The 24,423-nt window shown below is 39.4% G+C and overlaps 1 protein-coding gene across 1 annotated transcript in view; it reads left to right on the top strand.

Annotated features, from left to right (window-relative positions):
• lrp1bb (low density lipoprotein receptor-related protein 1Bb) overlaps nucleotides 1-24,423 on the top strand; it is a 512,409-nt gene that overhangs the window by 403,838 nt on the left and 84,148 nt on the right. Inside the window, exons 51-59 of the mRNA XM_072445180.1 lie at nucleotides 5,902-6,021; nucleotides 7,603-7,731; nucleotides 8,883-9,005; nucleotides 9,759-9,899; nucleotides 11,142-11,329; nucleotides 16,056-16,239; nucleotides 16,335-16,420; nucleotides 18,346-18,468; nucleotides 22,927-23,108. Coding sequence (XP_072301281.1) covers nucleotides 5,902-6,021; nucleotides 7,603-7,731; nucleotides 8,883-9,005; nucleotides 9,759-9,899; nucleotides 11,142-11,329; nucleotides 16,056-16,239; nucleotides 16,335-16,420; nucleotides 18,346-18,468; nucleotides 22,927-23,108 — 1,276 coding nt within the window. The remainder of the gene's footprint in view (nucleotides 1-5,901; nucleotides 6,022-7,602; nucleotides 7,732-8,882; nucleotides 9,006-9,758; nucleotides 9,900-11,141; nucleotides 11,330-16,055; nucleotides 16,240-16,334; nucleotides 16,421-18,345; nucleotides 18,469-22,926; nucleotides 23,109-24,423) is intronic.

The raw sequence follows: 24,423 nt of genomic DNA, 5'->3' as shown, positions 1-24,423 counted from the left end.
TTTTTTTAAAACTACTAGACACTTTTTTCATATGTTACAAGCAGTGTTCTTGGAATGTTTCTGCTGTATAGGACGATGTCATTTTTTGTCTGGATAATCAAAACATGTTTGTTGGACCAAATCCTAACCAAATTAAATGAGCAGTGCAATCAGGCTTCCACGTTTATAGTTTATCGGAGTGTCATTTGCGTGTAAAACGGCAAATCCTTGGCTTCGATCACGGCTCTGTCAGTAGAAACAATGTGAGAACAATGTGAGTTATTCGAAGTTCTGAATAGCTTTCCAGGACAAATTGTCTTTATTCCCATTTCTCAATCTTAATTATCATATAAACAGCTACTTTCCCTGGTAATCTGGCTGCATGTGCAAAGTGGTTTTACGGAAATATCATTAGGTTTCTGGATTTGAAATTCCACATCTGATTAGATGAAAAAGCCATTTGTCTCTTCACAATGCCGAACTTGCCTTGTCAATGAGAGGCTGAAACACTATTGAAAACCAGACATGAAAGACTTCTGTGATACAGTTAATGTGCCTCAGACCTGCTGTTTGTTCTACACTTCAGGGCTCAGATTAAGGATTTTCACTTGTATAGCGGTGCTGCTAAACAATCTGGGCGGCAGTAGCTCAGTGGTAGAGTTCTCGTCTTCTGATCCAAAGGTCGGCGGTTCGACTCCCCGCTCAGTCAGAGCAGTTGCCTCATGTGAATACTGCCGTTGTGTCCTTGGGCAAGACACTTAACCCAACTTGCCCCCCAGTGTCTGCGTATATCTGGGGTGTGAATGTGTGTGTGAATGGGTGACTGGTTCCTTGATGTAAAGCGCTTTGAGTACCTTGACGGTAGAAAAGCGCTATATAAATGTGACCATTTATCTGTTATTTATTCTAAATTTGTATAGCTAACTATCAATATTTTCCATTGATATAACACGACTATTTATTTAAAATGTATTTGTAAACATTCTATTTAAAAAATAAAAAAACCTCTTAACAAATGAACTTTTAAACACTTTTTAAACATTTTTCTTTAAATAAAACAGAAAACGTGCAAATAAAATTAGTTGTTGAACAAATGAATCAACACAAAGTCAGATGGCCTTATTTACAACTTCCTTCCATATCATCATCAATCAGATGACTATTTGCAGGAGTCTCATTTACATTGTCATTACACTCACAAAAAATATGTGTTAAGCTTCTGATGTAACAGAGAATTCATAACTTCTACTGATAAACATACCAAAGAATGTTCAGGGACTAAAGGTGAGCAGGGTCTATCAAGCAATTATCGTTTTATCAACGCGTTAACATTTTATGTGAAGCCAGTCTTTCGTCTTTTGAGGGGGGGAGGGGGTCCAGAGAGAGATGAAAAAAATTACATCTTTTCAGCTTCAACCCATTTTGAGAAGATCCCTAAGTACTCTCGTCTCGGCTCCGGCTGCACATTTGATGACGGTCCCTAAGCACTTGTCTCGGCTCCGGCTGCACATTTGATGACGGTCCCTAAGCACTTGTCTCGGCTCCGGCTGCACATTCGGATCAGTGTAATTCGCTGCGCCCCAAATACGCATCTGATTGTTAAAAACGAGGTTGTGTCACTTGGCAGTATAAATATGAGTATTTTGGCTGTGAATGATCTGCAAAGACTTTTGCGTTTAGGAGCTATTGACCCCGGAAGTCTGAATCTGTGACGCTAACTTTACAGCACGTGGCTCTTTCCACTTTCAGACTCGATCTGAGACAGCAGCGGGACTCGTCATGACAACACAGCGTCCTACATGTGTCATGCCGTTATTGACGATCGATTGACGAGTGATCAGTACTTTTAGGCGCTTTGGTTATACAATTGAACACACATGTTTGTATCGCAAAAGCTGCTATACAAAAGCACTTTTTTATGACGAATGCATCGCATTTGAGAGAAATTGCGTCGCATTTTGCGATACCGCTTATTCTGAACCCTGCACTTGAAGTCGATGTTCCCATTTGAAGTGCAAATCCAGTATCAAGTACAGAAACTCGCATAATCAGGGTTCTTGCTTTTCAATCTTGACAGACTTAGACAAATGAGTGAAGTGCAATGGACAGTTTATGGACAGTGCATCACAACACTCAGCTTTCTCAGTGAAGGCCACGAAGCAGTGGAATATTCTGCCTGACTCTGTAAGGACATGTGCTACAGACCAAAGCTTTAAAAAGAAACTAAAAAGCATCTCAAAGCACCCACAGATGTAACATTAGACTCTTCAGGTCCCACGCTCTAATGGCACAGGCTCTGTATGTGTCTGTATCTGTGTGTGGAAGAGGGTAGATTTGATTGTATTTCTCTATATGTTTCTGGGGCTTTCTTTTTTCTTCCAGGGGACTGCAGATGTAAATAAGCCTCAGGCTAACTCTGGTTCAATGCATCAAATTGCAAAATGTATGGTGTAATTGTTTGTTATTTTAAAATAAATACATTGAATGGAAAATTGACTGTATTGCTTAGCTGTCCAATAGGCTTTGTGTACAACACTGCCCAGTTAGCTCACCTTTTATTGTCCATATTTTATCTAAGTTGTCAACTGGACAAAAAGTTTAAGAGTGAAAACATTTCCACACTCCACATCCAAGTAAGAGAGGCGCTAACTACACTGAATCTAAAACACCCTGGTTATTTACAGTATCAGAGTATCAGTTGTTATTTAGGTCGATTGAACTCATCTCAAGTGTTAAGTCATATTTAGCATAACCATTTATGCCCTGAATGGGCCGTCCTACACTCTGATGAGCCCTATCGTTTCCTTTGTTTTGGTTTAGGCCTGAGGATTGAGGTGTAAATTGGGGACAAAATTGTACTTTAGACCACAATTTCTGTCCAGAGATGGATTGTCTTTGAAAAAAGTGATAAATATTGCCTTTTTGACTCCTCATAATAGTGTTGGTACATTCTCGTATGGAGTGGCCGTCTGGGTTCATCTATGTCAGAATCAGGATTAAATAAATTTGACATTCATTGCAATCTTCAAAACACTGAACAAGTGTTAATGTTCTAAGACAACGTTACTCTGCAGAGCACGGCTCTTTGGATGCACCAGTTTATTTCTTAAAGTGTTGGTGGGTTTGAAATAGACCAGAATGTCATGTTGTCAAAAAATCCATCAGAGCTTTTTGCCAAACTGCACTAAATGTGATGTGGGTGAATATCACTGACAACATGTTAAACGACGTTACAAATGAGGCGAATCCTCCACTGGAGTTCACTTCTGTGTTCATAAAGGGGGAGATTTGTGTCTCAATGCTAAAGCTAACATGAGACTTGAAGCTCAACCAAGAAAATAATTTAAAAGCATGTCTTAGGACATTTCTGATGGATTGCCTCAATATTGTCTGAATATTGCGTTCAGAATATTCCAAAGAAATATTGAGATATTAATTTCTGTCATTATCGCCCACTCTTAACCGTGATTGCTTCAGACTAGAGGCACATGTTGCAGTCTTCCTGGTTGAATCCACTCTTCATCTTCATTTAGTTATTGTAAGTTCCTCTTCCTTATCTTACCTGACAGTATCAGCGTGCGATGTTCAAAGCCTGACACGGAGGAAAGCAGCTCAGTGTGATAGATCCCCCAGCACACACTGTACAGGAGCCTTAATTCCCCGTGTTACAGCCTAACCTCGGCACACGTCCCTCTCTCCACGACTCATTAAAGGCTGTCAGATTTACCAGGTCTGACGCAGAGAGAAAGCGACCGCACTAGAGCACCCTGGGGAGAGTGGGTGGCTCGATGACACAAACCCAGCCAGGATTATAGGAACACACATCCACACTCCACACATACTGTAAAATGGAGGTCAAACCTTCAACATACCTTGTTGTTGTCTTCTTTGTCTCATCATATGTGACGTGTAAAGCTCGGCTAAGAAGATTCCATTAGGTTTAAGTTCTTGCTCAAATGCTTGACTAATTCGAATAGAATCTTAATGTATACAATCATGTGACCCACCTTTCTTTATACATAATTAAATATACACATTAGGGTTGTTCAATAAGTCACATTTTTATGGAATAAAGATCCAATTGTTTGCAATCAAATCAGTCATCCAGAGGTCTGTGTCCTGAAGCAGAATTCAGACTTTGGAGGAATACATTTGACCATTTTTTTTTTTAGCCCATGTTTATTAAGAAAAAAATCCTTTAATCCAGAATTGGGATCATACAATTTCTTTTTATTAAAATCATGAAGGAAATATCTTACTTTGATGTCTGGCAAAACCATAACATCGAGGGCTGCCTCTCCCTTCATCCGTTTGATAATCCATTTGCATTTATAGTAGTAAGTTTAATGTATAATGGAAAGAATGGGTACTTGTGGTGGCAGTGGTAGTAGTATTAGTGTAACAGTAGTATAGCAATGACGGTAAGTAATGGTAATAATAGACTAAAATAGAAAATATGCTTGTATTATTGTATGTTTTTGTACTGGATGCAATACTTTTATACTGTTTCTGCTACTGTTGTCTCTCCAAAAGCTATTGTTATTATTTATTTATCTGTGCTTTCTGCCTGACCTCTGTCCATTGCTTTATTATTCTCAATATCAAAGTGGCATATGATATACCCTACGCATATTGACCGCATGTATAATTAAAGTATAGCGCCGTTGTAAAATGTATCGCAACATTTCCTTTATTTTCCTTTCGCCGTAACCACAACGATCCATCAAATATATCTCTGTGAAAAGCACTGGCTGAAATATACATGTGCAGTCCTCTCTGTTGCAGAGTAAAGATGAGCCGAGGGGCAAACACGAGGCAGCCGCTTGTTGAGTTGTGATTAAAAACGCTCCTATAGGCATCGTCACTTCACACTTTATGTTGCCTCCTGCTTTGTTTGATTTATGGCAGTGGCTCTCAAACTGTGATGAAGCTTTTAATGGTGAAATGCAGACTTTCCCCCCCCAAGGTTCTGCTTTAGAACTTGTTGTTGAATTTTGTTGATTTTTTTCTTTTTATTAAATGGTTTCCTCATCAAAAACACGCTTGGTCATTCACGGTTGTTCACAGAAACACTCTTTGTTTGATTTGTGACATCATAGGTAAAGATCTGGAGGTCTTCTGTGCCGTTTCAAGTTAAAAAAACAAGAACAATTGCTAGATTCTAAGTATTTATCTCGTCAAATCAAATTTATTACAACTGTGTACTTACATTCACTTTTTTGGAGGCAAGCTAGCTTTTGTATATTTCCATCTGCGTCCTCCTCTCTGATGGAGTGCAAACACCAAATCCTGATGAGGGAAGAAAGTCATGTGTGGTTTTCACAACATACACTATTCTAAGTTCTAAAGCGGAAAATGAAACGGTTTAAAAGTCAATACACACACAAACACTAAAACAGTCATGCATAATATATGTTTTATCATTAGGTTTAGCACTATTTCAGTACTAAACCAGGTCTTGTCTTTGATGATCCTGATCACATTTTTGGTTCTTTCTCACCTAGAGATATCAGTGTCATCAATGTGTTAAAGGCAGAATATGAATGATTTGCGAAGGAAAATATCCTGGAGGATAGGAAGAGGAAGATGTTTTCTGCTGTTCTGGTAGAGATAGTTTGGTCTTTTATGTTGCGTTCACGCTTGCACACACATCAGAACCAAACTGGGACTAAACCTGGACTAGACCAGGACAAAGCCAGCGCTAGAACAAGGTCGAACCAAGTCTGCATTAAGACGAATAAAGTGGGCTAAAACCAGGACTAAACTAGGACATGGAGTGCTAGTTTAGTCCCAGCCTGCTCCAATACTGTTTTTTGTCAACAAATACCCTAATCATGGTAAATTAGCATACTACATTTCTATATGTTTTCCCTTGGCAAGTCCAGAACGTGAAATGAACTGACGTTAACCATTTTCATGCAGACTCTTCTTGCCTGTGGAACCAGTTTGCCTGCTCCAAAAACAAATGCATCGCGAAACAGTGGCTGTGTGACGGGGAGAATGACTGTGAGGACGGACTGGACGAGAGCATGGCGATCTGCGGTGAGTCCCACGGAGAGACCGGGGTGACACTGCGGCGAGGGTTTAACTCCAGAGTGACAGTTCAGTGTGGGCCTCAGTGCGGAGAAGGGAGGAGGCTGCTATAAAGCTCTGATGAAGGGTGAACACTATTTGGGAAAAGTAGACATTTTGTGGGACACTACAATTAAGATATACAGGAGTCATGCACTAAAAAGTAAGTACCACATACAGTCTATTCACATTATTATTTTAGTTATATTCAATGTTTACATGATGCTCTAACATTCTTTACAGTATAGGTGGGTTTTCTGCAACTGTAATTCCTTAAACAAGTAGCTTATAAGAAAATGGTAAAAAGCTAATAATGACATCCTCCAATGCAAAGCACACATAAGCGATGCAATTATACCTTTTTTTTTCTTTCAGTAGTATCAGCTAATTCACAGAGGATTGCTGGCATTTGCGCAAAACACAGTCATAAGTTGCCATCATCAATTGAAAATGAGCTGATGCACAATGAAAATGAGACTGTTGGCTTCATAAAAGGCCATCACTCTCAGCATAAATTGAAGTTTATTGTCCTTAATGCGATTGGACTTTACATTACAAGGCCTGAACAAGCGTCTCTGTCACTGAGCTTTATAGACTCCGGTTTTGGGACTATTTGTGATGATAGAGCAAAATAAAACATTAAACAGGGTGGTATGAGATGCATAACTACATGGTTTGGTACATTTGGTTGAACATTTGCTGTATAGTAGGGCTGCACAATATATCAGCAGTTTCAAAGTATCAATATTATCAAATGCAATAATCAATATCGCAATGAAGTAAAATATTACAATAACATCAGTGTTCTCCATTTGACAGAATTATGCTGTTTTAAAAATCTAAATATTGAAAAAGACAGGTTTTTATTGATGATAATGACTTTCCTTTTTTAAATTTGCCTTGATTTAGCCTTGGTTTTGTCTCTGAGCTTTTATTTTGACAATTTGGTAAATATATTAAGAGGCACACACATATCTGTTTTAATATAACTGAAATGATTGTGCCAAAAAGTATATTCAAACGTCGCAGTCAAATAACAATTCAATATTGTGCAGCCCTAATTTATATATTTTGAAGAAAAATAATAATAATACAGAAACCCATATTCTTTATTCAATAGATTCTTTACTAAATACTACCTTAAAGAAAAGAGCTTAGTAACATCAAGTCACTGGTTTTGTGCAGCGTTCTTTCAATCAAAAAGACAATAACATCAATCATGTATTTCACCTTTAAAAGACACATATACTAAATTAACGTTTTAACATTGTTCCCTTACCAAACACATACCTGGAGTTAAGATTAAGTTAGTAAGGTACACTATCGCTGGGGCACTTCCTCAGGGACCCATCTGGGGATCTTTTTTGCTAGGCTTGGTCAGGACTACTGGAAGATTTGACCTATTGTGCATGTTTTTGGTTGATGGTTGAAACCAGAGCACCCTGAGCACCCAAACACAGGGTGGAACATGCAAACTCCGCCTGAATAATGCACATATTGATATATTTGCTTTAACACATTATGTTTTCTTGTGTCTTTGTTCCCTCTCAGGATCAGTGACGTGTGCGCCCGGTCTGTTCAGCTGCCCCGGGTCATACGCTTGTGTGCCCAAACGCTGGCTTTGTGACGGGGAGAGGGACTGTCCCGATGGCAGTGACGAGCTCTCTGCTGCTGGATGTGGTAAACACGGCCTCCCGGAGCAACACTCTGCCATATGTTTACAGACTGCACTGTGCATGTCTGCTGTTTATGTTTCAAAGGAGACATAGGTTTATGGAAACTTGACATTTAAGAGCTTTTAAACGAGTTGTTATGGGTTCCTCTCAACATTAACTCAGAAAAAGTTGTAATTTGAGTGATTCGTATGTTGGAGTAATCTTTATTGTCCTGCCTTCGAGGCGCCATTGCCCTGTAAAAAAACAGTTATCACCTTCTGTCTATAAAATATGATAAGATATTGAACATGTATTTATTCGACAATGGAGAAATGCAGGGTAGGAAGGCACAGTGCAAGATGAGCAGAGAAATCCAGAGAAATAACTGTTAAATATACCTAAATCTAACACAACTCTGTTCAAGTAGAGTAAAAATACAAGGCTACAATACCATTATGTACTAGGGCTGGGCGATATGGCCAGGAAATATTTCCATGTTTTATTTGATCTTAACAATACTCATTCTGTTAATGTTTTATTGGTCTTGCTCTTGTCTGAATCTAGTCCTTGCTAAACTCCTGTGTCTCCTGTACTCTGCACAATATTACTGTCAGGAGTGAACACTCAAATCTGGCTGGACACAGCACAAGTGACCTTGATTTTATGATTTAGCAATTTTTCACATTGTCAATCATTAAAGACTCAAATTAATTGGATTTATCGGCCCTATTATGTACAGTACAAGTAGTTATGGCTATGGATATGTACATCCTGTACGGACTATGACTATGTTCATGTTCAGTGCTGCCTATGGACAATGCATGATGCATTTATGTAAATACAAAAGGGAGAATACAGGACTGTATATTCTTGTTGTGGTAGAAGTAGTGTGGTAGTGTTATGTTGAAACTGATAGCATCGCCCCAGTCTACTCTACGGTTTCCCTTTCATATTCCCACTGTGAGGATTCATGTAGTAAACGTCCTATGAAGTATCATGAACATTCTTGGCTCAGAATTACAAGTGTATATAATAGTGCCCACTCTTAGTAAGCGTATGTGTATGTATTTATGTATCTATGTAAATGTGCATGTTTTGGAGTGTTGTGTTTTGGAGACATATGGCATGTCATGTTTGGGAAAAATAATCACAGTTTCTCACCTTTTTTTCCCTCAGCACCCAATAACACATGTGATGACACCTCATTCCGCTGTCACAACAAAGCCTGCATCCCTCGCAGATTTGTGTGTGACCACGATGACGACTGTGGAGATGGATCTGACGAGTCCGTCGAATGTGGTACAGGAACTTATGTGTTCATTTATATATTTATTCTTGTTTTAATAAATGCTCATGAATCAGTGGAGAAATAGATGTTCTTTTCACTGAATAGATGTGACTTGTGAAATGGTATATGCAAAAAATTTAGAACGTTTTGACTGACTAACTTGACATTTGAAGCATGTTTATTTGGTTCTTACGGTGCATTAATGAACATTTAAAATTTTTTTTACTAGATTGTAGCTGTTGGCAAGTTTCCATCTGTATTCCTGCATTCACTCTCACAAACACGCTCTCATTCAACACAAACGTACTGGAGACAATATGAGTGAAGTGTTTCGCCCCAGGAACAGTTTGCACCGCAGCCACCGTTGCCCCCACTGTGGCCTCTGTTTTTCCCAGCGGTCTACCACCCAAGTACTAACCAGGCCCAACCCTCCACATCAGGTTTCCTCAAGTGGTATGGACACGACGTAAGGCTTAGGTCAGGAGTTATATCACAATTCTTGAGCCATTAGTGACTACCATTTCAAGGTTTTTACGCTTAAAGCTGCATTAACAACATACAACACTCTCTCCAAATTGGCAGATCAGCACATGATCTTATCACAGTGTGGTTTTATATCATCATTTCTTCCTCCATTATACTTCATGCACTAGTCTCCCTCTCATCTTAGAAATCGAAGCCATGTGCCTGTAACTTTCTTCCAGAGCTATCTTGTAGCCGTCTGAGTGCACGCTAATGAGCACGAGCCTGGTCTTTGTGTGCAGCTTATCGCTCGTGCCGATCAGAGGAGTTTCGCTGCGGGGACGGCCGCTGCCTGCTCAGTGCTCAGTGGGAGTGCGACGGTTACGCAGACTGCCCCGACCACTCTGACGAACTGCCTCTCAACCTCAAATGTCTGGCCGCAGGTAAGACTGCTGCTTGGCTCCCAGCTGGAAACTCTTCATCATTGTCACCGGAGAAGAAAGGGAAGAGTGTGTTGTCACTTAGACTTCTCACTCCTCTTTCGAAACTCAAAGTCTTGGCTAAGTCTGTCAGAAAGTAAAGAGAAATGAAGAAAAACTAGACCTATAACGCGGACAGATTGTTATTCTGCACACAAGAGATGGATTAGTGTGTCGCAATGATTTATGTATTGACTTATTGTTCAATGAATGAAAGTTCCAACAACATGTTTAGGAGCTCTATATTATATTATATATTGTATTGTATTATTATATTTTTGCTTGATTTATTTTTTCTTCTACAGCTCATTCATATTTGAGCTGTGGAAGGTTGAATAATTGGTATGGTATATTCTATTTTTAGTCCTTGGCCAGGTTGAAGTTACAATCTAGAAGATCTGAACCCACTGTATATGTATACGGGTACTTTAACTTGTCATTCTTTCAATTACATATTAAATTAACATCTACATCTCATTACTGATGCTAACTCAAATCTTTGTATGTGTTCATAAAAAGAGATGAATTAAATTTTCCTGCTTTTGGGTTATTGAGTCATTGGCCTAATGTAGTTTCAATATAATGGTGATATTTTCTGTAAAAGTACATTGCCCTTCACAGAGAAACCAATATATACCAAGTGGTGGGCATTCGCACCAATAAAAACGTTAAGGTCATAGTGATTGTCCTGTTTTATTCGTATTATAGCTTATAGCTACAGAAAGAGACAGGTGCAGAAGTATCAGGAACACAGCACGTTGACTTGGATTGCAGGTGCTACTTGGATACAGTGGTTACCATGGAACCTGAATGACAGTACAAATGCATCCATATCTTTACTATTGCGAGTTAATTTAGGGTTATTCCCAAAAGATTTTTGAAAAAATATCAAATTGTGGTTAGAATTGTGATTTACATTTTAATTATAAGATTCTGTTCAAAATTCATATCGACAGTGACAAAAAGACTGAAATATGCAGAATAAGACGGGATATTTAGTTGTCTGTGGAGTAAATTATGGTATAGCCTTTTTGATTTGCTCCTTTCAAATTGCAATTTAGATTTGATTGCGATTAACATTGCAGCCCTAGTTACGGTATAACAAGTCTCCTATATCGACGTACCCATGCACAAATGCTCCTCTTATCATTGCTAACAAGATGGAGTGACAATGCCCTAACGTCACGCGTGTTCTGACCCACCCAGGAAGCTTGTGCAACGGCTCGTTCTTCATGTGCTCGAACGGTCGCTGCATTTCCCAGGGCAGCCTGTGCGACGGGCGGGACGACTGCGGCGACGGCTCCGACGAGAGGAACTGCAACGTCAACGAGTGTCTCAACCGCCGAGTGAGCGGGTGCACCCAGGACTGCCAGGACCTGCCGGTGGGCTACAAGGTCAGTGACGCATCTCCGAGGGGCAGTTCACAATTCACATTCTATCTATGTATGATTGTGCGGGTTAAAAGTGACATAACATTTCTGTAGTTTAGTTTTAGTTTATTAAGATCCCCATTAGCTCCTGCAAACCAGTTGCTATTCTTCCTGGGGTCTCCTCAAATTCATTACATACATTTCTTTATATACCCCACCCACACACACACACTCACACCTCTAAACAAACGCACACATACCTCACACACACACACACACACATACACACACACGAAAGCCCAAGGTATTATATATATCTACCTACATACATACAGCATATACATATACACATATATATAAAGACACTCACAGATACATGTACATACACATACATCTACATACAGAGTGAAAAAGAAAACAGCAGTAAATAGCTCATTCAATAAAACAAAACAAGAAAAATAACAATTACATCATATTATTATTAGTTATACTACCACTATCATTCCCATAATTAGTAATCAAATCTTAACTCCATCCCTGAAGCGCATTATTGTGTAAAAAGGAAAAGCTTTAACTTCTTTTGAAATAACTTTTTGTTATTTTCAAGCAACAGTAGTAGTAGTAGGCTCCTCCACTTGCTTGTCTCCATGTATTGTACCTTTATCTATCTTCATGGAGATGCCACCAGACCAAGTTACATGTCAGATTGACTGAGAGGTAAACCCGCTCAAGAATGTGTGATTTTCAAGGTATTTCTTGCAATGCGTGTAATTGAATAAGATGCGGGAAAGGTGGGAACTACTGTAGCTATGGACTTTAGAAACGCCACAGACATTTTACACCCATTACAGAAAAGAGAGAAGACCTTCAAGAGGAAACACTTTGAGGGAATGACTTAAAACACCAGAGTGGAGTGAGATGATAACGGGCTGAAGGACACAGAGGAGTCGTTTGTCCGGAGCGTTCTTGGAGCTGAGCGTGAATTTCAATGATCCATCTCTCTATCTATCCATCTATCTAATGCGATACTGTGGAATATTCCCGGTGAAGTGATAAGGTAAGCAGGTGATGGACGCTCTCACCAGGAAGTTACATATCGTACGTTAAGTCCACTACGATTGTTTAACTAATTTCACAGCGCTGTAATACAAAAGTGGGGGAGAAATCACCGTAGTTCATTTTTACAATAAACTAGACCCAGTAATTACAGAGATATGAACCGTAAACCCTGTCAAATCATCTGTATTTTAGGAGGTAAAAGACATGTTCAAACATAACACTCTGACTTCCTCCTCAAGTATAAACCATGGGCAGTGTAGAGGGACTTCAACCATCTTGTCAGAGACATTGCTGCTGACTGCAGTTAATCCATGAGGCTAATTCATCCAGACAAGCCGTGTTAAGAAGAGCAGAGAAAGCAAGAAGTCAAGAGCGGCTAAACTTACAGTGTCTCTGTATGTTTTAGATATAGAGGGTAAAATATTGGACACTTCAGCACTTTTACCGTTCATTTGGGACTAACCCAGAAGCTGCTCGACTGTGTGTAAATATATCATGGCAGACCTACTGAGAATAATGGAAAAATAGCAGTGTGGGAGTTATGCGATTGCACGCAAGACGTAGCAAAGTCGAAAGGGGAGAAAGTTAGGTCGTCATTTCAAGATCAGTGTTAAACAAAAGGAACTGAACCACAAATCTTGCTGTTGTGCTCGTCTAAGCCTGGATAAATGGAAGCGTTTGTGAGCCTTGTCTCGTTTTTCCATTAAAATGCATTGATATTTATGATATACATGATATTTAGATATGACAGATATAATACAAAACAAAAGTGCAACAAACCGTGATTTTTATACCTATTGTTTGCTATTAAACTTAAATCGATGAACTTACATTATTATTTACATAGCACTAAATAAAAAAATATTGTTTAAAATGTATAAAAACTGTCTTCTCTTTGGTTGCAATTTGACTTACATGCGATTTGTTGAGGCAGCTTTAATAAAATAGTCATAAAGAATAATTAAAGTTTGCCCTCAAAATTGAACAGATGGATGGAAATGTTATGCGTTTTCTTCTAAATAACCTTGAACACAGTGCAAGGAGTTTAATAATATGCCAGCAACTGCTCCCATCCCCAACTGTGCGGGTGATGGTGCCATGCCTGGCAGTGATGGCACGCCATGAAGAGGTGGAAGCCCAGGTCAAGGCCATTTTGGCAGGAGTCAGGAGTGGCTATCAGTGTGGACAAGCTGCTGTCGTTTATCGCACACTTTCTTGTCTTTGTGATTTGAAGATGGACCGCGGTCAAAAAGCTTCAAAGTAGCTGGGTAAACAGGCTCCAGCTAAACTTGAAGCAAATCTTAAGCAGAAAAGTTAGGCAAAGAAATTGGATCTTGTTTTGTAGGTTTGTCAAGGTGTTTAAGCAAATAAGGATAAAGTTTATTCTGTCTTTGGAACGTTTTTGGGATTTGAAAAAAAGTGATTTGTTCCAATATAGAAGAACATTCGGGGCTTGTTTTTAGTGGCAGTGCTTTCAACTTCTGAATAGATTTTAGTGCAATACAGATAATAAAGGAAACAAAATTGACTTTTTTTCCGTCTTTTCATTAACTTATCGTAAATTAACTTGTATTTAGAGTTATTCATGTTTGAGTAATGTAATGTTTGAGTGTATCCTCTCACATGTTCCAGACGCCATTGTCCAGACAATCCCTTGATAACTACAGCAGACAAAAGCATAATATATATATTTTTAAGCCATTCCTTCTTCATCAACTCCAGATATTATCAGAAGAATATAGAAACAAATAGTAAAAAAAATAAAAAAAAAATAAATAAATATCAAAACACTATCTTTTGCAAATTTACGGTGGGAAAAAAGGTTTAATAATGTGTATAATGTGAAAAATGTTGTTAGCAGTGAGTTTGGCTTTCGGTTTATGCAACAACAACGCACTTCGACTCTCCAAACATTGTCCAATGTATTATGCAGCTAGTGTTGATTCGGCAAGAACAATAAATATGCATTTCAATCTCAAATTTCTGACGGCAATGGGCTCAAAATGAAAAAAAAATAAAGCAATCAAAACACTGCTGCACTTTGCCGTCTTCTCACCTGTCTGAGATGGACAGGTTCACATCATGGCCGACTGTTGATTCATCTGTTTGTGGTCTTCAGCACAAAGGACCTCAGGGTTATAACTGTGGATAAGAGAGGGATTTGAAAAGGTCCATGGCAGCTGATTCCAGCGCTGCCGAGTTATTTTGGGTTGGACCTGGTTACTGAAGTGTGATGAAATACTGAAGCCACCAAATCCAACCTCTACACTGTCATTTTATTGCAGGCTTGACCACAGCACTGTCGGTCCACCTGGAATAGAAAGAGTACCGGTTTCATGTTATTACAGGTTATTACACAATGAGTTACGTTTTGGCTACATGTTATTACAGGTTGTTACACAATGAGTTACGTTTTGGTTACATGTTATTACAGGTTGTTACACAATGAGTTACGTTTTGGTTACATGTTATTACAGGTTGTTACACAATGAGTTACGTTTTGGTTACATGTTATTACAGGTTGTTACACAATGAGTTACATTTTGGCTACATGTTATTACAGGTTGTTACATAATGAGTTACGTTTTGGCTACATGTTATTACAGGTTGTTACACAATGAGTTATGTTTTGGTTACATGTTATTACAGGTTGTTACACAATGAGTTACGTTTTGGCTACATGTTATTACAGTTTGTTACATAATGAGTTACGTTTTGGCTACATGTTATTACAGGTTGTTACATAATGAGTTACGTTTTGGTTACATGTTATGACAGGTTGTTACATAATGAGTTACGTTTTGGTTACATGTTATGACAGGTTGTTACATAATGAGTTACGTTTTGGTTACATGTTATGACAGGTTGTTACATAATGAGTTACGTTTTGGTTACAGGTTATTACAGGTTGTTACATAATGAGTTACGTTTTGGTTACATGTTATGACAGGTTGTTACATAATGAGTTACGTTTTGGTTACATGTTATGACAGGTTGTTACATAATGAGTTACGTTTTGGTTACATGTTATGACAGGTTGTTACATAATGAGTTACGTTTTGGTCACAGGTTATTACAGGTTGTTACACAATGAGTTACGTTTTGGTTACATGTTATGACAGGTTGTTACATAATGAGTTACGTTTTGGTTACAGGTTATTACAGGTTGTTACACAATGAGTTATGTTTTGGTTACATGTTATTACAGGTTACACAGTGCATATGACAGGTCTGCATGTTTTTCAAATTATTAGTTGGTGCTAAATATGCTAAATATGTAATACTGTGCAGCTTGACAAGTCAACTTAGAGTTTCTGAAGAAAAGGTGGAACAACAAACAAAAACAACAAAAACAGAAAAATAATGATGGTTCTAGAAATGACTTAACATTTATTTTGATTTCATTGTGACAAACTAAAGGTGTTGTAATTTATCTTAAGGTCAAATAATAACTATTGTGTAAATTAGATGAGCTTTTGCCCTTTTACAGTAATTTTCCTTTACCTATGCCACATCTGCTACCCATTTTCAACCAGAAAATAAAATGATGATCTCCACCAACAGAAGACTATGACAGTTACTCCCGCACTTTAATAAGTTTGGGTTCAATGCATTAACATGGACAAACGGGAGTAGAATAAAGTGTTACCAAACATTTCGTCTTATTCCGTCTTCTATCTTTCCTCCTCAGTGCAAATGCTGGCCGGGCTTTCACTTGAAAGACGACGGTAAGACCTGCGTGGATATCGACGAATGCTCCACCACTCTTCCCTGTAGCCAGCGCTGCATCAACACCTACGGCTCCTTCAAGTGTCTGTGTGTAGATGGGTACGAGGCCCTGGAGCGCAACCCCAATATCTGCAAGGCTGTGTCAGGTCGGCCTCATTATATTAACACGGCACAGCAGCCAAACGCATTCATTATTGAGCCGGTTTCAGATCCCCTTACCAAAGTGTGATTCATATTACAGCTGAGGAGCCTTTTCTCATCATGGCTGACCATCACGAGATCCGCAAACTGAGTGTGGATGGCTCCAACTACACCATCTTGAAGCAGGTGAGAAACCCTTTTGTGACTTCCTAAATGACCCACATTGAAGCGTCGCCCACAGATCTGACGTAGTTAGTTGAAGCAGTAAGGTACGGGAAGTGTTTTAGATTAATTTCTTGCAAGGAAGAAAGTAAATAGTTATTTCAGTTCTCATTTACTGTAAATCATGCCATGAATATTGTACGCAGTCTTCTAAAACATTTGCATCAACCGTTTCATGTGACATGCTCCGCGGACAATCTACAGTTCTCATCAAGTACAATTCAGTTTCATATCTGCGTTAATACACAATATGGATCTTTTATGTTTGCATAAAAGAGAAGCTCTGACAGTATGATCAGTCTTGTTGCAAATGGATCAAATGTACAGCAAGTGTAAGCTGTTTTTGTATACTGTAAGTCTATATGTAGCAATAGAAAGTCTTTGAAAACACTAATGTAACAGATAGGGGAAAATGTGTCAGTTTTCCTTTTGAATTCAACCCTGTACTGAACCTTTCACTCGATCATGACCTGTTTGTCTGCTGTTCACTGTGTTTTGGACATTATCTGGTCTTCAACAAATATAGCGTTGTGGCTAAAAATCAATATGTATTCATAAAAAGCCTTTGAAAGCGCTCACAGGGTGAACCGAAAACAAGATGTAAAAGCTATACGAACGTTCAAAGACAGAACTATAGATCTGTCATCCACTGCTCCACGAGTGCTAATGGTACAAGCATCTTACCTTACAAAAACACATAAGCCTATGTTCAACTGAATATGTAACCGTCATTTCCGCTTAGTGCTGATTAATTCTTTGGTTGGTTAGTTTCAGCAAAGTCTTGAGGGAGGACAAATTGACAGAGTGGCTGAGGAGGTAGAGGCGATGATAAAAGCGCTGTGCTGTGGTTTTCATGTGTACGGCTGGTGTCGGGATCGCAGCCGTTCTAAGACTCCCGCGGGACACTTTGGCGCCTGTCTGTGAGGAATCTGATGATCAGATGAACACGTCTCATTTCGCCTGTCAGATTATCCCACTCGGTTACACTGAGATTGCAACAGGGAGGGGTGTGTGCTTGTGGGTGTGTGGGTGGTGTGGGTGGTGTGGGTGGTGCGAGACGGTATTCAAACTGTGGTTCAGGTACTACTGATGGTGGGCTTATTTTTGGTGATGTTTTTTGAGAAAGACATATTTTTGGTAATGTAATTGTCGAATTTATGTGGCATATTTACAACCTTCGCCCAAAGTGTGACCTAGGGGGAACAAAAAATGTATATCTTATTATTTTGAGTGTGTGTGTGTGTGTGTGTGTGTGTTCATTTGGCAATATTATGTCAAGCCAACAGAAATGTGTCAAATTTAGCATATCTTCAAAACAATATTAATTATATAAAAACTATATCAATATTTTATCTGATTTGAGTAGAAGTTTAAAGATTAGAAGGGGGGAAATCTGCACACGTGGGGTTAAAATGTAAGTGTGCTATACTCAATGTTCGCAATGGTTTAGTCTAGATTTTGTCTTGCCTAATACATTTTGGAATAGTTTCTTATTTAACGCTGTCTTTTCAGAACTTTTCAGAACTAAATATGCCTGTATGTAGTTCATTCTGTCTCTGTCACATCTCTTGAATGTATACACACTGTTTGTAAGAGTGTTGAAGGCACTGACCCATTTCCTTAAATGTAGTGAACAGTCAGAACCAGAGGCCTACGAGAATATCCAGAATCAATACTACATAGTGAAGAGGTAAAAGAAGGCCTCTTCAGAACATGAACAATTTCAACTCACATGGACAAGACGGCAAGAATAGCATTTGTGTAATAGTATGAGTCATAAAAACATACTTTTGTAGACTGATTTTTCACTACTAAACATCTGGAATTGTGGCATTGAGGTCTATGAATAGATTATACTGTTTGCTTATATCTATTTTGTCTTTTTTCAGGGTCTCAATAACATCATCCACATTGATTTCGACTATAAGAAGGAGTTTATCTACTGGGTGGATTCGACCAGGCCGAGCGGGCGCAAGATCAACCGGATGCGTCTCAACGGGAGCGACCTCAAGGTACCACTGTCACTGATACTATCATACAAAATGTTCTATTACTACAACTACTACTACTACTGATGCTGCTGATGCTACTGCTTTTGTTTAATCTACTGTGGCTACCTGTCCCACAAGCAGAGATGGGGACTAAATACTTATTTTGACCCACAAGTCCAGGTTAAATCCATGTCCTCTGCTTTGAGATTCAAGTCATATCAAGTCTTTGTACAAAATTATATATATTAAAAAGTAAAGTAAAGGTTTTCTCTCAAGTCTAAGTCAATTTTTGCCCATTGTCCTACAACTGTTTTGTCACAACACACTCAACGTCAGCATGCACACTTTTGGATTAGTTGGAGATTGCCTGTTTGTACTTTTCTAAACTTTGTCCTATCTTGACCCTTTCTGAAACTTTTGTTCATATTTCTATTTTAAACGTGTGTTGGTTGAGAACCTTTTGTCTGCGATGCTTCTCCTTGTGTTTGAAATGAATCATCGGCCTGTGAAAAGTACGCTTTAAGTGGCTTATTATGGTCATTTACTGATGTGAGTCTTTTATAGGTGTATAGACTGTACAATGAGGGACTCCAACTTTAGTGCATGCGCAGGATAATGGCCGTATTACAGCCAGCTTTTCGATAAATGTTGCCGTTGTAATGACACAATCAAGTCTCTCTGAGGTTTTTCTGGGTCAGAGGAGACGAGCGCAGACTTTTGTACGACAGTTAAGAGACACCTGCAGGCCACTGACAATGAGGACTATATTGACTATAAAGCCGTCTGCACACATTGAGTATTTTGGTCTGATTTTAAACAGATTTGCCTCTCCGCAACTTCAGGGAGGCGTGGCCCGTGTAGTGATTATTGTAAGAAATTATCTGTCGTAGCTGTCGTCATGTTTGTGGGGTCAATGTGACTCTGTTATAACTCTGTCAAATTGTCAGGTTTTAACATGTTATGCGAGGAACAGCTGTCTCTTAAAACCAACAGGAAGTTTGTGTGCGACTGTTTCACTTCATCTCTGCTACACTGAGTCATTGTAAGCGGCGCTTTACCTCCAGTGAATGTAGAGCTCGCCTGTGGCCTTTACAAGAAGATTTAATCCACTCACGATTCATCCCTTTGTTTTATTTCCTCTCTAATTAAGAGCACGCTCAGTTTTCAACACACAGCACATTCAATCGCGTGACACTTGTGCTCTCTTCCACTTGTAACAAAGCTTTTCCTTGAAATTGGCAAGTGTGCAGTGTTGCTGTCTTTCATGCGAGTGTAAGACAAATGATCATTGCATTGGTCCTTCTGTCTGTGGCCTGCACCGTCTTTGATTTCCAAATACTTGAGTGTGCAACCGTCTTAAGGCTGCGTTCACATTACACACAAACCCATTACACTACACCAGGATGGCGATATTGATATAAATATATATCTCGATATGTTTTGGAAGTCTACTTTGTGACCTTTGATTTCAGTTGGACCAGATGTTGCACTTGTTTTGGTGCAGATCTGGATCACAAGTTGTATGAACAAACCCTTAAAAAAGAATTTACCGTATTTTCTAAGTCTATAAGTCGGTCTAGTGTCTAAGTACGCGCCAATAGAGAAGAAAAAACATATAAGTCGCATTTATGGGGAAATTTATTTGATAAAAATTCAAGACCAAGAACAGACATTTCATCTGTAAATGCAGTTTAAAATAATAACAGATGAGAGAACATGGTGAATAGGTGTACATATGCTAACGCTAACACCTTCAGCTACATGACGTATGCTAACGCTAACACCTTCAGCTACATGAGGCACAGACAGAACTGTGGTAAGTGTCTGGTATGTTAACGCAACATATGAACAGTTATTCAGATAACTATAGCATAAAGAACATGCTAACAAGTTTACCAAAGCATCAGTTTTACCCCAAATCACTAAATCCATTGAATTCTTCTTCCTCTGTGTCACTTCTAAACAACTCCACAAACTCCAGAGGAAGAGGAAGTGCAGATTCTTCTTCTGCGTCGCTTAGAGCCTAGAGCGCCCTCTTGTGGTTGTCACTGTGAAAATAACAAAAAATATCACATATAAGTCACTCTGGAGGATAAGTTCCATGGCCAAAACTATGAAAAACGTTTAGTCCGGAAAATACAGTACTTGATGATCATGCCTCAGATAGATAGAGAGAGATAGAGCTAGATAGATATATATACACTCTATGTCGCAACAGTTTTTCGTACATTTCTCATACTTGATTAGTTATTGTGACAGGCCTCTCCTCCGGCCGGGTCCTCGTCTTGTTTTTCATTAACATTTCTGTGTGGGTGTATTTGGCTTATTCAGTTCAATTGCTGTCGCAGCCCGCAAAGTTTGAGCCAATGCCACTGCTTAGCGAGAGGACAAACTGTGTGAGACACGGATTCTCACGTTGCGTTAATTAGATGAGGCACTGATATCTGCTGATATGAGTGCAGGCCGGGCCACTCCTCAAGGCTAACAGGAGACGGCAGGAGATACGGAGCCGTGCTGCTCTCTCGCGCTCAAATATTATTGTCTGTTACTGTTAAGATCCCGGTGGCAAAAAACCCAATAGCAGTCCAAATCAAGGCAGATTAGAATTTATTAACAAAAGCTCAAAATCCAAAGGCAGGCACAAAGGCTCAAAATGTACAAAAGTCCACTAAGGCAGGAGCAGGGCAAGAGTTACAAGCAGGACAGACATCAAGTGACCAATAGACACAGAACAAAGGGGAGACAGAAGTTAAATACACACAGAGAAGCAGGTGATTGGTGGGAAACAGACAAGTGGCAGGAGAAACTAATTAAGGTAACGAGAAGACTGACAGCAGGTGTGGTGGGAGGTGACTGGGAAATCCAGGAAGTAACAGACGGCAGGTGAGGGGCAGGTGAGGGGCAGGTGAGGGGCAGGTGAGGGGCAGGTGAGGGGCAGGTGAGGGGCGGAGACACAGAAACAACCATGGGAGCACATGACAAACACAAGGGGCACATGGGAAATTGAGTCTCTGCAGAGCGGATACTAACAGTTACTGTGTTACATTTTTTACTGAGTCACCTAAAAAATATGTATAAATTTGTATTTGCATTTTGAATGTTCTGTGTTTAAACCATTGATCATTTGTGTGTTGATTCTGCAGAAATTAGCTTCATTTCGCAATAGTCTGTCTAATTTTGTGCCCCTTTTTTACTCTTAAGCCGCTTTGTTTGTTTAGTCACGGTTTTGTCTGTTTGGGTTTTCTACTTGTCAATCGCGTCCATTTGAAATCTTCTTGTCAGAAAATGATTATAATATTGTAGGGTGTGGTCTTGGCTTTTGATGCAAGGGCAACTTGTCAGGAGGAGACCTGCCAAGAACCCATTTCCAGATCTTCTAACCTTTATCAGGACTATCTGGAGAAATGTCCTATTGCGTAGAATAAATGCACCTTTAGAAAACAGTCAACTGAAAGTCAGAAAGGTAGCATAAAGTTGGGCTTAAAGTGTATTTGTGTCAATGATAACACCCCATAAATTCATGCCATGCACTGATATATGTACTGAAAGTAGAGATGCTATTGGATACTACGCTTGATGCAGCCTGTATCGTCTTTATTGCTCGAGGAGGCACTTTTGATGAAAATACTTCACACTGAGTGACACAACAGTGACAGTTTGAGGCTAAGTACGGGTCCAATTACTGCTTATAAGGGGAGGCGCTGGTCTTTTTGCCAAGACTATACTTTTTGCAAATGATGACAGAGAGGATCTCAAAGTCCATCATGTCTTTAATGACAGATTGCGACTCTGCTGGGACTACGGGGAAAAAAGTTGTTGTGTTTTTAGAGGATTGGCTTTATACTGCCAGCTGGCATAATGTGTGCGCTTCGAGGAATATAGGAGGATTTTGTTTTCGCACGCCGCTGTTATGTTTTTGGAGATGAACCATTTTGGAGACTTTAGTTAAACTTCGTAGAGGGTTTTGTGAGGTGCTCCATGCTTTTTACATTCATACACTTTTTACATCATTCTGGACTAAATACCATAGAACGATATGTGTTCTTTTTTATGGAAAGAAACCTTCATTAATCTGTGTACAGTATATGCCAATCTTTATAAATCAGTTACTTTTAATCTTCTTTTAAGTTTTGTTCTTGAGTTACCAAGGTAAAAAAGTAAAGTAATAAACCGTTATGATGTTTGCGTTTGGAATTACTTTTATTATCTACAGAAAAATGTAACTGTTTTAATGTAAATGTAAAAAATCTACAACGGTGAAAATATAAAATAAACATATACAATTTCAACACATTTTCATTATATTTTCCATTTACAAATGTCTCTTCATAATTACTTTAAAAGCCTTCTCTGTCCATGTTGTTTTGAGACTTTTCATGGCACTTGTTTTGGCGACCTTGAGCATTTCTGAAAGGCACATTTAAGTCAATTAAAATGCTTTGCCATTCACTCCTATTTTCTCGTCTCTTGCGTTTCCAGATCGTGCACAGGACCTCGGTGCCCAGTGCGCTGGCTGTGGACTGGATCGGGAAGAATCTTTACTGGTGTGACGCGGAGAGGAAAACTCTGGAGGTGTCCAAAGCAAACGGCCTTTACCCCACCGTCCTGATCAACTCTGGGCTCAAAAACCCCACAGACCTCGCCCTGGACCCTCAAACTGGGTACTCAACGCTCCGTGATATCGCAACAATATAATGCTTAATAGTCTGCTGTCCAAAAGTGTTTAATAAGCTTTACTATTATGATCATGATTTTTTGTTTTTTGATCAGGCAAGGCAAGGCAAGTTTATTTGTAGAGCACAGTTCATACACAAAGCAATTCAAAGTGCTTCACAGCAGGAAAAATGCATTCAAATCACAAAGAAATTACAGAAACAGAAATACAATAAAATTAACTGAATTAAAAATTATCAATCCAACTAATCTGATGTCTAAACTAATAAAATCACAAACAAAAGAGAAGAGTGCAAAGAAAAAATCCTTTCAGTCATAGTCAAGCCTGTCTCACATCTTCAGGAAGACTGTTCCAGATTTTAGCTGCATAAAACTGAAACGCAGATTCCCCATGTTTAGTCCTGACTCTGAGGTCCTCAGAGTCCGAGATGGTTCATATGGCACTAACATATCCAAGATGTACTTTGGTGCTAGGCCATGGAGAGACTTGTACACAAGCAGAGCTGCTTTAAAGTCTATTCTCTGAGCCACAGGGAGCCAGTGCAGAGACCTGAGAACAGGACTAATGTGATCATACTTCCTGGTTCTAGTCAGGACCCGAGCAGCAGCGTTCTGGATGTACTGCAGCTGTTTTACAGCTCGTTTGGAGAGGCTAGTGAGCAGGCCGTTACAGTAATCTAATCTACTGGAGACAAAGGCATGGATAAGTCTCTCTAAATCTGGTTTTGACACTATATTTTTTATTTTGGCAATGTTTTTTAGATGGTAAAAAGCTGCTGATGTTATTGATTTGACGTGGCTATTAAAGTTCAAGTCTGAGTCCATTATTACCCCCAGATTTCTAATTTGGTTTGTAGGTTTTAGAGCGAGACTCTGGAGGTGACCGCTAACACTTTCTCTTTGTTTCTGTGGCCAAAAACGATTATTTCAGTCTTGTCTGAGTTCAGCTGGAGAAAGTTGTTTTGCATCCACAAACTGATCTGTTGGATGCAGTGACAGAGTGAATCTACTGGCCCATAGTCACCTGCCGATAGTGAAACATAGATCTGAGTGTCGTCTGCATAATTGTGATAGGACACATTTTCACTGCGTATCAACTGACCTAACGGCAGCATGTAGAGGTTGAACAGAAGGGGACCCAGGACTGACCCTTGGGGCACTCCACAGGTCAGGGTCATGTGGTCTGAGACACAGCTACCAATTTCAACAAAGTACTTCCTGTCTTCAAGATAGGACCTTAACCTGTTTAGGGCAGTGCCAGTGATGCCCACCCAGTCCTCTAGTCTCTGTAAGAGGATCCCA

The sequence above is a fragment of the Eucyclogobius newberryi genome, unplaced genomic scaffold (genome assembly GCF_026437365.1).
Source record: "Eucyclogobius newberryi isolate DKJ021-1_F unplaced genomic scaffold, fEucNew1.0.hap1 SCAF_14, whole genome shotgun sequence".
NCBI lineage: Eukaryota > Metazoa > Chordata > Actinopteri > Gobiiformes > Gobiidae > Eucyclogobius > Eucyclogobius newberryi.
The sequence above is the reverse complement of the archived record's forward strand: the minus strand, read 5'-3'. Positions and strand labels throughout refer to the sequence as shown.